Source organism: Haematobia irritans, chromosome 2, assembly GCF_050003625.1.
Source record: "Haematobia irritans isolate KBUSLIRL chromosome 2, ASM5000362v1, whole genome shotgun sequence".
Lineage (NCBI taxonomy): Eukaryota > Metazoa > Arthropoda > Insecta > Diptera > Muscidae > Haematobia > Haematobia irritans.
This window is the reverse complement of record NC_134398.1, coordinates 46,609,738-46,623,694: the sequence shown is the minus strand read 5'-3', so window position 1 is coordinate 46,623,694 and position 13,957 is coordinate 46,609,738. Positions and strand designations below refer to the sequence as shown.

General features: G+C 36.4%; 1 protein-coding gene across 1 annotated transcript in view; it reads left to right on the top strand.

Annotated features, from left to right (window-relative positions):
* The first annotated feature begins 3,677 nt into the window (after nucleotides 1-3,677).
* Nucleotides 3,678-13,957, top strand: part of rk (G-protein coupled receptor rickets) — a 151,602-nt gene continuing 141,322 nt past the window's right edge. Inside the window, exon 1 of the mRNA XM_075293967.1 lies at nucleotides 3,678-5,433. Coding sequence (XP_075150082.1) covers nucleotides 3,989-5,433 — 1,445 coding nt within the window. The 5' untranslated portion in view covers nucleotides 3,678-3,988. The remainder of the gene's footprint in view (nucleotides 5,434-13,957) is intronic.

The following is a 13,957-nucleotide window of genomic DNA, read 5'->3' as shown; positions in this document are numbered from 1 at the left end:
TGTTCTTCCAAAGATGTTCTTTATTTTAACTACACAGGAATTTCTTTTAAGTCATTTTTTTATAACTCGCTCTTTTTCATATTTTTAATTTAAACTTTTTTTGTTTCAAATAAATAAATAATATAAATTTTGTATAAAAAATGCTAGATCCAGTCTAGAAAATTGCGAATTTTTGAAAATATTTGAGGTCAAACATTTCAGACAAGTGTTATTTAAACTACACAGGAAGTTCTTTTAAGTAATTTTTTTACAACTCGCTCTTTTTCATATTTTTAATTTAAACTTTTTTTGTTTCAAATAAATTAATAATATAAATTTTTTATAAAAATGTTAAAAATCGGCAATATAAATAATATTAAAATTAAACATATTTTTGGGTAAACACAAAAGAAATCAGGTTTGTATGCAAATAACATTAACATAAAAATCATTTTCTAGTTAAAAAAATATTTCGTAATTTTTGTATAAAAAAATCTATTTTTCTAAAATATTGTTATTAATTGAGTAACATTTTTATTTAAAAATTAAATATTTTGAAACTCAAGAAAAAGTCCCGTGTTTTCAAAAACATTTGATTTTTTATGGTGTTTCCGATAGATATGTCTATATGTGGTTATTTGTTTATATTGTATTAGAATTTTATCATAATTAGTAAAAAATTTCTACGTTTGCTGTGGAGTGTGGAAGAATTATGATTATTTGTACGAATTTTGACAAAGCTCGAAAAGCCAAAGTACTCCATGTTTTTTTTTCAGAATTTTTCTCAAAATTTTTCAAATTTATTTTAATATTTTCAAAAATTTGTTCAAAATGTAAAAACTTTAACTCCCTAAATTTTGTGTCTAATAAACGGAGTTAAAATCGGAAAAAATCGGAATTGCCCATTTTATGAGTAAACAAGTATATACAGCAGTAAGTTCGGCCGGACCGAATCTTAAATACCCACCACCATGAATCAAATATTAGGGTTTCCTTTGAAATTTCAGGGGGGTTTGAGGACATAGCAAGCAGAGCAGTTAAACCAGTACACTTCCCAAAGATAAATTTAAAGATTTTACCTATGAAGACTATAACAGATTCTCGATTTATAAGAACCATTTTTGTTTGAATTTTAGAGGAATCATTAATATATCTTGTAGGTGTGCAAGAAAATTATAAAATAACGTCTTGATTTGAAATCTTATACCTGTAGATTTTCACCCGAAAAGTAAAATCTGGAAATTTTACATTGAATTTCAAGCAATTTTCATGATCAGTGCGCCTTCTATACCCTCAAGAAGTGAAATCGGTCTATATGGAGGCATTATCAAATGGACCGATAAAAACTTTATCCTATACACGTTTTTGTGAGCCTAAAATACCAGAATATTACAATTTCAGGCAAATCGGATAAAAACTACGGTTTCTAGAAACCTAAGGAGTTAAATCGGGAGATCGTTCTTATGGGAGCTATACTAAAATATGGACCGATACTCACCGTTTTCAGCACACCTCTTTATGGCCCAAAAATATCTTTAGATTTCAAATTTCAGGCAAATTGGATAAAAACTACGGTTTCTATAAGACCAAGACCCCAAATCGAGAGGTCGGTTTATATGGGGACCATACCAAAACATGGGCCGATGCTAACCATTTTTGGCACACCTCTTTATAGTTCTAAAATACCTCTAGATTTCGAAGTTCAGGTAAATTGAATAAAAACTGTGGATTGTAGAAGCCCAAGAAGTAAAATCGGGAGTCCGGTCTATATGGGGGCTATACCAAAACATGGAGCGATACTCACCATTTTTGGCACACCTCTTTATGGTCATAAAATTCCTCTAGATTTAAAATTTCAGGCAAATTTGATAAAAACTACGATTTCTATAAGCCCAAGAACCAAATCGGGAGGTCGGTTTATATGGGGACTATATCAAAACCTGGACCGATATAGCCCATCTTCGAACTTGACCTGCCTACAGACAAAAGACGAGTTTGTGCAAAATTTCAGCACGATTGCTTAATTATTGAAGACTGTAGCGTGATTACAACAGACAGACAGGCAGACAGACAGACATGATTATATCGTCTTAGAATTTCTCCCTGATCAATAATATATACCCCCTTCACCATTCTATAAAAATCGGCAAAATGCCGATAAATCGGCAAAATTGGCAGCCCTGGTTAGAATACATAAAAAATTACAAAAATTATATTTTTGGCAAAATATCACATTCATAGCTTCTGCGCCAATTTGGCACCACTTCCGGATCGAAAAAGAACATTTTCGCTACTTGTTTGAAGACGCTTTTCTTACTGAGTAAGGCATGCTTCAATTCTGGCTAACATTGTGCTGAAATCTTCAAGAGTAAACATCTGAGAGTGAGACACTTTCTTAAGGTGAGTTTTGAAACTCTTAACTCCTGGCTCCCAAAGGCCACCCATATATGCACACCAGGAGGAATAAATTTCCATTCTTATAATTGGAAGGGGAAATATATCACATTCGTAGCTTCTGCGCCAATTTGACACCACTTCCAGATCGAAAAAGAACATTTTTACTACTTGTTTGAAGACGCTTTTCTTACTGGGTAAGGCATGCTTCAATTCTGGCTAACATTGTGCTGAACTCTTCAAGAGTAAACATCTGAGAGTGAGACACTTTCTTAAGCTGAGTTTTGAAACTCTTAATTCCTGGCTCCCAAAGGCCACCCATATATGCACACCAGGAGGAATAAATTTCCATTCTTATAATTGGAAGTGGAAATAAGATTTTGCTTTACTTCAGCAAAAAAAAAAAAAAACGGGCATTAATCCTTTCACTACCGATGTCCACTTAGAAGGACATTCGAAAAAGACAACAAATACTATTTTCCCACTTAGTTTCGATTTATTTCTCGATGTTATTTTAAAGTAGAGGCTTTAATCTAAATAAGCTATAAATATTTTCAACATTGGTGAGCACTAAAATATATTTTTATAAACTTTTTTAACAATAAACGAAAAATACGAACATTTTAGACAATTTTTCCTTTGTATGTTTCTAGTAAATGGGCATTTATATAAAAACTATAGATTATACTTTTACGGTTTCTTTTTTGTATTTTTTTCTCACACTGTGAAAGATATTATAGGCCAAATAGGGCTTATTTTCTTAAAGCCATTTGGTCACAATTCAAGAATCAAGTTTTCAGAAAAAGCTCATATAGCTCTTGAAGTAATTGAGGTAATTGAGGTAGGTTCTCAAAATAACAATTTTTGTTCTACATGCTGTTAGTACAAGTAAAGACAGAAGAAAAATTAAAGTTTTTAATATTAGGATTATTTCGGTAGTGAAAGGGTTAATGGTCATTCACATTGTGTTAGTGAAAAGTTTTCACAATGTCAATGAAAAAATTCTCGTTAACTCAAATTTAAAGAACTTTTGATTTTTTTTTGCTTTAGTGCTTTAAAACTAACCAAAAAATCTATTGTTCCCAAAATTACATGAAAAAATTAATCTTCCATTTGTGTCAGACAAATTGACCCATATATATTGGTTTAGTTTGCATTTTTAGCGTATAAAACCAAAAAACAAAGTTCATTTACAATACATTTGGAGTAATTCCAAGTTTCTAAGAATTTGAACCTTTGAAGTTGACTAATGTTGGGTTTCACATAATTTTCTTGTTTTATTTTTCGTATCTTTGCAGTTGTGACAATTGAATTGAACAGAGGCGACAACGTAGACAACTTTTTGGATAACAAAAAAGAGCAAAAGAATAACAGCAAACAATATTTCACATAGCGGAGAGGAGGAGGAAAAGGAAACAAAAAATTTACAAATATTCACTGGAACTCAGTGAAATAGAAACCATAACCATATAAAGAATTTCGGATAACTACATAAAGATTTAAATAAAAAACAAAAACAAAAAAAACTTCGAAACAAGCATAGACCAAATAAACAAAAAAGGCTAAAATCATGAGCACGAAACGTGTTGCACATATAACTGTCATCAAATGACAAATGCTTGACAGCATCAATCAGCAGCAAGAAAAGCAATTGCTGCTGCTGCAACAGCAGCAACAGAAACAACATCGGTTACTGTTACAGCAGCTAAAACTACAGTCAAACGGCCATTGTGAGGCATTACAAAGACCACAAAAAATTCTTGGCTATAAAGCCAAAAAGCCATTGTTCCCCTCATCTCCAAATCCTCCTGTGATCCATAATCCAATAACACATAGAAAAGCTACGAATTGTGTTCAGCAGACTTTTCAAATTATGGCCGGTTTTCGTAAACGTGGCTCTCGTACACGAACTTGGTTTCTACTCAAGGATTCCCTTATCTTTGTCACCATCATGTGTGTTCTACAAATATTTTTCCAATCCTCGGTCATGGGATCCAATATCCAAAAGCAAACATCCGATGTTGTAGCATCAGTTGGTCAAGACACCAAGAGTTTATCGGAAAATCTCATAGTATTGGAAAGGGCTTTATTGGCAAGTAATGACCAGAGAATCCAGCAAGAAAGTGACATGGATAATGATCCAAATGCTTCGGCAGAGCTAGAAAATCAAACCAAAGACTTTAATGTAATCGATGTAAATAAAATAGAAATAGAAGAAAAAATTATATTTAAATCAAAAGAATTTAGTAAAAATTTATATAAATTAAAGACAAATGAGGTGCTTATACCCACAAGCAAAACAAACAAGGACCTGGTCCCCGAGGAAGACCAACAGGAATTGATGCAAAGAAATTCACAAAATCCAGATAGCAATGAAACCAAACGAAAACAGAATGAAACCACATTACATTCATCCAAAGCGCCAGATGAATCTAAGGCTATGGAAACCTCGAAAATTCCCACTAAGGATATTAGGAAAAACTTGGAAAATAACATAGTTACCACCCCCACCACTACGACTATTAAACCCCCACATTTAGCTACCATAGCTGCAGCAGCAACAACCACAAACGTAAATACAACCAAGGACAACCAGCTAAAAACTACATCCGATATGAAACCCACACGTCCTACTGGAATTTCTACCAAAGGTGGTGGTGTTGGTGGTGGTGTTTTTTCTAATCTTTATGGCATTCGTGAAAATGTCATGTTACCCTCCGAGGATCCCGAAAGGGAGGCCCAGATTTTATATGAGAAAACCTTAAAGGAATATCATGTCAACTACAGCCATAAAGAGGATAATGTACACTTCACTACTAAACAGCAATACCATGGCAATGATGGTAATACATCCCCGTCTGCCACTTCAGGATCTGCAGTGCCAGCCATATCGACCAACAATTCGGATGAGACCCCACAACGTACTTTACATTCGGTCTGTGAGATATGGACACAAAAACATTGCCATTGTACGGGAACATTGGGTCGCCTTTCGTTGAAATGCCGTAATATTGGAATATTGGCTGTGCCAGTGGATTTACCCAGTGATACAGTTATTCTGTAAGTAGACACTATTATTATAAAATTTATATTCCATTAAAAATACTTTATGTGGTATTAGTGAAAATATATCCATGCTAGCATTAAGTTGGGGTTTCTTCCACATATGGATTCTTTTTCAAATGCTTGCGAATATGATGAAATGAACTACACAGACATATATTGTCTAGTTTTGAATCCCTATAAGATCATAATTGTAACTTTTTAAATATATTGAAATCCAGATGTCGTTAAGAAAACTTTCGATAAATTATGAATTGTATGACTTTTGTTACGATATTCACATTAGCTGGTAATACATAAACTCAATAAACTTAACTTGCTATTCAAACAACTTTCTTCCTTTTCCCTTTCATGTGGACCGAATTTGGAATACTGTTCGAGGTCATATTTCATCTGGCCTAAATCAGCTAATCGATTCCTATTTGTCATTAGTGATTACTCAAGAGTAACAGGTTGACTGATAAGTCCCCGGTCCAGCAAAGAAAAACACATTTTTTGTCAAAATTCGTTTTTATACCTTCCACCATAGGATGGGGGTGTATTAACTTTGTCATTCCGTTTGTAACACATCGAAATATTGCTCTAAGACCCCATAAAGTATATATATATTCTGGGTCGTGGTGAAATTCTGAGTCGATCTGAGCATGTCCGTCCGTCCGTGCAAACGGGCCATATCGGTCCACTTTTACGTATAGCCCCCATATTTGGCCTGTGATTGCTCTAAGAGAAGCAAATTTCATCCGATCCGGCTGATATTTGGTACATGGTGTTAGTATATGGTCTCTAACAGTCATGCTAAAATTGGTCCATATCGGTCCACTTTTACGTATAGCCCCCATTAGCTTGCGATTGCTCTAAGAGAAGCAAATTTCATCCGATCCGGCTGAAATTTGGTATATGGTGTTAGTATATGGTCTCTAACAACCATGCAAAAATTGGTCCATATCGGTCCATAATTACATATAACCCCCATATAAACCGATCCCCCGATTTAGCTTGCGGAGCCTCTAAGAGAACCAAATTTCATCCGATCCGGCTGAAATTTGGTATATGGTGTTAGTATATGGTCTCTAACAACTATTCAAAAATTGGTCCATATCGGTCCATAATTACATATAGCCCCCATATAAACCGATCCCCCGATTTGGTTTGTGGAGCCATGGTGTTAGTATATGGTCTCTAATAACCATACAAAAATTGGTCCACATCGGTCCATAATTATATATAGCCCCCATATAAACCGATCCCCCGATTTGGCTTGCGGAGTCTCTAAGAGAAGCAAATTACTTCCGATCCGGCTGAAATTTGGTACATGGTGTTGGCATATGTTCTCTAATGACCATGCAAAAATTGGTCCACATCGGCCCATAATTATATGTAGCCCCCATATAAACCAATCCCCAGATTTGACCTCTGGAGCCTCTTAGAGGAGCAAAAGTCATCCGATCCGATTGACATTTGGTACGTGGTGTTAGTATATGGTCTCTAACAACCACGCAAGAATTGGTCCATATCGGTCCATAATTATATATAGCCCCCATATAAACCGATCCCCAGATTTGACCTCTGGAGCCTCTTAGAGGAGCAAAAGTCATCCGATCCGATTGACATTTGGTACGTGGTGTTAGTATATGGTCTCTAACAAACATGCAAGAATTGGTCCATATCGGTCCATAATTATATAAAGCCCCCATATAAACCGTTCCCAGATTTGATCTCCGGAGCCTCTTGGAGGAGCAAAATTCATCCGGTTGAAATTTGCAACGTGGTGTTAGTATAAGGCCGCTAATAACCAAAATTGGTCCATATCGGTCTATAGTTATATAGACCGATATGGACCGATCCCCCATCACACAAAAATTGGTTCATATCGGTTCATAATCATGGTTGCCACTCGAGCCAAAAATAATCTACCAAAATTTTATTTTTATAGAAAACATTGTCAAAATGTTATTTCTGTAAATCTTGGCAAAATTTGATTTCTATATAAGTTTTTTTTTCAAGAGTTTATTTCTATAGAAAATTTTTTCCAAATTTTATTTCTTTAGAAAATGTTTTCCAAAATTTACTTCTATAGAAAATGTTGTCAAAATTTTATTTCTATAGAAACTTTAAACTTAATTATATACGTATTTAATCGTCCTTTTTATACCCTCCATCATAGGATGGGGGTATATTAACTTTGTCATTCCGTTTGTAACACATCGAAATATTGCTCTAAGACCCCATAAAGTATATATATTCTGGGTCGTGGTGAAATTCTGAGTCGATCTAAGCATGTCCGTCCGTCCGTCCGTCCGTCCGTCTGTTGAAATCACGCTAACTTCCGAACGAAACAAGCTATCGACTTGAAACTTGGCACAAGTAGTTGTTATCGATGTAGGTCGGATGGTATTGAAAATGGGCCATATCGGTCCACTTTTACGTATAGCCCCCATATAAAGGGACCTTCAGATTTGGCTTGTGGAGCCTCTAACAGAAGCATATTTCATCCGATCCGGCTGAAATTTGGTACATGATATTGGTATATGGTCTCTAACAACCATGCAAAAATTGGTCCACATCGGTCTATAATTATATATAGCCCCCATATAAACCGATCCCCAGATTTGGCTTGTGGAGCCTCTAAGAGAAGCATATTTCATCCGATCCGGCTGAAATTTGGTACATGGTGTTGGTATATGGTATCTAACAATCATGCAAAAATTGGTCCACATCGGTCCATAATTATATATAGCCCCCATATAAACCGATCCCCAGATTTGGCTTGCGGAGCCTCAAAGAGAAGCAAATTTCATCCGATCCGGCTGAAATTTGGTACATGATGTTGGTATATGGTCTCTAACAACCATGCAAAAATTGGTCCACATCGGTCCATAATTATATATGGCGCTCATATAAACCCATCCCCAGATTTGGGTTGCGAAGCCTCAAAGAGAAGCAAATTTCATCCGATCCGCCTGAAATTTGGTACATGATATTAATATATGGCCTCTAACAACCATGCAAAAATTGGTCCACATCGGTTCATAATTATATATAGCCCCCATATAAACCGATCCCCATATTTGGCTTGCGAAGTCTCCAAGAAAAGCAAATTTCATCCAATCCGGTTGTAATTTGGAACATGGTGTTAGTATATGATCTTTAACAACCGTGCCAGAATTGGTCCATATCGGTCCATAATTATATATAGCCCCCATATAAAACATTCTCCAGATTTGACCTCCGAAGCCTCTTGGAGGAGCAAAATTCATCCGATCCGGTTCAAATTAGGCACGTGGTGTTAGTATATGGTCGCTAACAACCATACCAAAATTGGTCCATTCACACAAAAATTGGTCCATATCGGTTCATAATCATGGTTGCCACTCGAGCAAAAATAATCTACCAAAATTTTATTTCTATAGAAAATTTTGTCAAAATGTTATTTCTAGAGAAAATTTTGTTAAAATTTTATTCGGTTCATTTCTATAGAAAATTTTGTCAAAATTTTATTTCTATAGAAAATTTTGTTCAAATTTTATTCGGTTCATAATCATGGTTGCCACTCGAGCCAAAAATAATCTACCAAGATGTTATTTCTATAGAAAATGTTGTCAAAAGTTTATTTCTATAGAAAATTTTGTTAAAATTTCATTTATGTAGAAATATTTGTCAAAAATTTCTTTCTATAGAAAATTTTGTCAAAATTTTTATTTCTATAGAAAATTTTGTGAAAATTTTATTTCTATAGAAAATTTTGTGAAAATTTTATTTCTATAGAAAATTTTGTTAAAATTTTATTTCTGTAGAAAATTTTGTCAAAATTTTATGTCCACTTTGTCAAGCTGAATTATATACGTATTGGATCGATCTTTTTTGATTTTAAGATACCTTGCCATCGGCAAGCGTTACCGCAACTTAAGTAATTCGATTGTGGATGGCAGTGTTTAGATGAAGTTTCTACACAATCCATGATGGAGGGTACATAAGCTTCGGCCTGGCCGAACTTACGGCCGTATATACTTGTTTAGTTTAATACGGTGTTAGGAAGTTTTAAGATACCTTGCCATCGACAAGTGTTACCGCAACCTAGGCAATTCGATTGTGGATGGTACTCTTCAGTAGAAGTTTCTACACAATCCATAGTGGAGGGTACATAAGCTTTGGCCTGGCCGAACTTACTGCCGTATATACTTGTTATTATTCGTATATAGTTCCCTTCAAGAACGATACAACGATTATAACGACCTTCCAATTTTTTGATACCATTTTGGTAGTACTCCTTCGGTTTTGCCTCAAAATAGGCCTCAGTTTCGGCGATCACCTCTTCATTGCAGCCAATTTTTTCCCCGGCAAGCTTCCTATTGAGGTCTGAGAACTAGAAAAAGTCACTGGGGGCCAGATCTGGAGAATACGGTGTGTGGGGAAGCAATTCGAAGCCCAATTCATGAATTTTTGCCATCGTTCTCAATGGCTTGTGGCACGGTGCGTTGTCTTGGTGGAACAACACCTTTTTCTTCTTCATATGGGGCCGTTTTACCGCGATTTCGACCCTCAACCGCTCCAATAACGCCATATAATAGTCACTGTTGATGGTTTTCCCTTCTCAAGATAATCGATACAAATTATTCCATGCGCATCCCAAAAAACAGAGGCCATTACTTTGCCAGCGGACTTTTGAGTCTTTCCACGTATAATAAGTTTGTCATTCTGTTTGTAACACATCGAAATATCGATTTCCGACTATATAAAGTATATATATTCTTGATCAGGAAGAAATTCTAGGACGATATAACGATGTCCGCCTGTCTGTTGTAATCACGCTACAGTCTTCAATAATGAAGCAATCGTGCTGAAATTTTGCACAAACTCGTCTTTTGTCTGCAGGCAGGTCAAGTTCGAAGATGGGCTGTATCGGTCCAGGTTTTGATATAAACCGACCTCCCGATTTGGGGCCTTGGACTTATAGAAATCGTAGTTTTTATCTAATTTGTTTGAAATTTTAAATCAAGAGGTATTTTATGACCATAAAGAGGTGTGCGAAAAATGGTGAGTATCGGTCCATGTTTTGGTATAGACCCGATATAGACCGATCCCCCTATTTCACTTCTTGGGCTTATAGAAACCGCAGTTTTTATTCAATTTACCTGAAATTGGAAATCTAGAGGTATTGTAGGACCACAAATAAGTGTGCCAAAAATTGTGAGTATCGGTCCATATTTTGGTATAGCCCCCATATAGACCGATCTCCCGATTTTACTTCTTTGGCTTATAGAAACCGCAGTTTTTATTCAATTTACCTGAAATTGGAAATCTAGAGGTATTGTAGGACCACAAATACGTGTGCCAAAAATTGTGGGTATCGGTCCATGTTTTGGTATGGTCCCCATATAAAACGACCTCCCGATTTGGGGTCTTGGGCTTATAGAAACCGTAGTTTTTATCCAATTTGTCTGAAATTGGAAATCTAGAGGTATTTTAGGACCATAGAGAGGTGTGTCGAAAATGGTGAGTATCGGTGCATATTTTGGTATAGCCCCCATATAGACCGATTTCCCGATTTTACTTCTTGGGCTTCTAGAATCCGAAGTTTTTATCCTATTTGCCTGAAATTGGAAATCTAGAGGTATTTTCGGGTCATAAAGAGGTGTGCCGAAAACGGTGAGTATCGGTCCATATTTTATTATAGCCCCCATAAGAACGATCTCCCGATTTAACTCCTTGGGTTTCTAGAAACCGTAGTTTTTATCTGATTTTCCTGAAATTGTAAATATTCTGGTTTTTAGGCTCACAAAAACGTGTATCGGATTAAGTTTTTATCGGTCCATTTGGTAATGCCTCCATATAGACCGACTTCACTTCTTGAGGGTGTAGAAGGCGCACTGATCATGAAAATTGCTTGAAACTCATGGTAAAATGTCCAGATTTTACTTCTACAGATTTAAAATTTCAAATCAAGTCGTTATTTTATAATTTTCTTGCACACTTACAAGAGATGTTAATGATTCTTCTAAAACTCAAACAAAAATGGTTCTTATAAATCCAGAATCTGATGTAGTCCTCATAGGTGAAATCTTTAAATTTATCTTCGGCAAGTGTCCTCAAGACCTCAAGCCCTCCTGAAATTTTAAAGGAAACCCTAATATTTGGTTCATGGTGGTGGGTATTTAAGATTCGGCCCGGCCGAACTTAGTGCTGTTTCTTCTTCATATGGGGCCGTTTTGCTGCGATTTCGACCTTCAATCGTTCCAATAACGCTATATAATAGTCACTGTTGATGATTTTTCCCTTCTCAAGATAATCGATAACAATTATTCCATGCGCATCCCAAAAAACAGAGACCATTACTTTGCCAGCGGACTTTTGAGCCTTTCCACGCTTCGGAGACGGTTCACCGGTCGCTGTCCACTCAGCCGACTCTCGATTGGACTCAGGAGTGTAGTGATGGAGCTATGTTTCATCCATTGTCACATATCGACGGAAAAACTTGGGTGTATTACGAGTTAACAGCTGCAAACACCGCTCAGAATCATCAACACGTTGTTGTTTTTGGTCAAATGTGAGCTCGCGCGGCACCCATTTTGCACAGAGCTTCCGCATAACCAAATATTGATGAATAATATGACCAACACGTTCCTTTGATATCTGTAAGGCCTCTGCTATCTCGATCAAATTCATTTTACGGTCATTCAAAATCATTTTGTGGATTTTTTTGATGTTTTCGTCGGTAACCACCTCTTTCGGGCGTCCACTGCGTTCACCGTCCTCCGTGCTCATTTCACCACGCTTGAACGTTGCATGCCAGTCAATTATTGTTGATTTCGCTGGGGCAGAGTCCGGAAACTCATTATCAAGCCAAGTTTTTGCTTCCACCGTATTTTTTCCCTTCAGAAGACAGTATTTTATCAAAACACGAAATTCCTTTTTTCCATTTTTTTCACAATAACAAAAGTTGCTTCACAAAAGATGCTCAATCTCACAAACTAATTGACTTACAGACGTCAAATTTTGACACGAATCATTTCCAGGTTGGTACTATATAAAAATAATATGCATTTAATACTAGCGACGCCATATATGTGTCAGACCGGGGACTTATCAGCCAAACTGTTAAGTCCCAGAGATGCATTTTTGGTCCTTCGAGCCGGATATCCTCTTCCCACGAGTATTGCGAAAAGCTGTATTCAGATACTACTAAACGAGATTGTGACGGTAGATACATCGTATCGCTTCCCTTTAAAGAACCATTGTTAGATAAATCGATTCAGTTGGGACAATCAAGGGCCATTGGTTATGCACTGGTAAATTGTGGAACGAACATCGTTTATTAAAAAATCCTGATCTGAAATACAAGTATGACTCTGTTATCCAGGAATACTTGGATTTACGCCACATGGAAGCTGTTCCTTCTTCCCGGTTAACGGGCCATTCTGAAAACTACTTCTTCTCCACCATTCTGTTATGGAACCAGAAAGTACCACGACTAAAGTCCAAGTGGTATTTAATGAATCGTGTCGCACTTCTTCTGGTAAATCCTTGAACGATATCCTCTATTCCGGCACCGTGCTCCAAATGGATATACTTCTTTTGAAATGGCGTTTCAATCGTTATTTGTTTAGTGACGACATCGAAAAGATGTTTAGGCATTGAAGGTGAATTCCACACTGAAAGAAGAGTTTTCTTTTCTGAGGAACGAAATGTTAGACAAGCAAAGTTTTCTTTTGACACAAAAAAAATTTTCGGATTAAGTTGCTCTAAACGAAAATACTTTAATTTCATTCCAGAGGAAAGTATTTTTATACCCTCCATCATAGGATGGGGGTATATTAACTTTGTCATTCCGTTTGTAACACATCGAAATATTGCTCTAAGACCCCATAAAGTATATATATTCTGGGTCGTGGTGAAATTCTGAGTCGATCTAAGCATGTCCGTCCGTCCGTCCGTCTGTTGAAATCACGCTAACTTCCGAACAAAACAAGCTATCGACTTGAAACTTGGCACAAGTAGTTGTTATTGATGTAGGTCGGATGGTATTGAAAATGGGCCATAGCGGTCCACTTTTATGTATAGCCCCCATATAAAGGGACCCTCAGATTTGGCTTGTGGAGCCTCTAACAGAAGCATATTTCATCCGATCCGGCTGAAATTTGGTTCATGGTGTTGGTATATGGTCTCTAACAACCATGTAAAAATTGGTCCACATCGGTCCATAATTATATATAGCCCCCATATAAACCGATCCCCAGATTTGGCTTGCGGAGCCTAAAAGAGAAGCAAATTTCATCCGATCCTGCTGAAATTTGGTATATGGTGTTGGTATATGGTCTCTAACAACCATGCAAAAAGTGGTTCACATCGGTCCATAATTATATATAGCCCCCATATAAACCGATCCCCAGATTTGGCTTGCGGAGCCTAAAAGAGAAGCAAAATTCATCCGATCCTGCTGAAATTTGGTACATGGTGTTGGTATATGGTCTCTAATAACCATGCAAAAATTGGTCCATATCGGTCCTTAATTATATATAGCCTC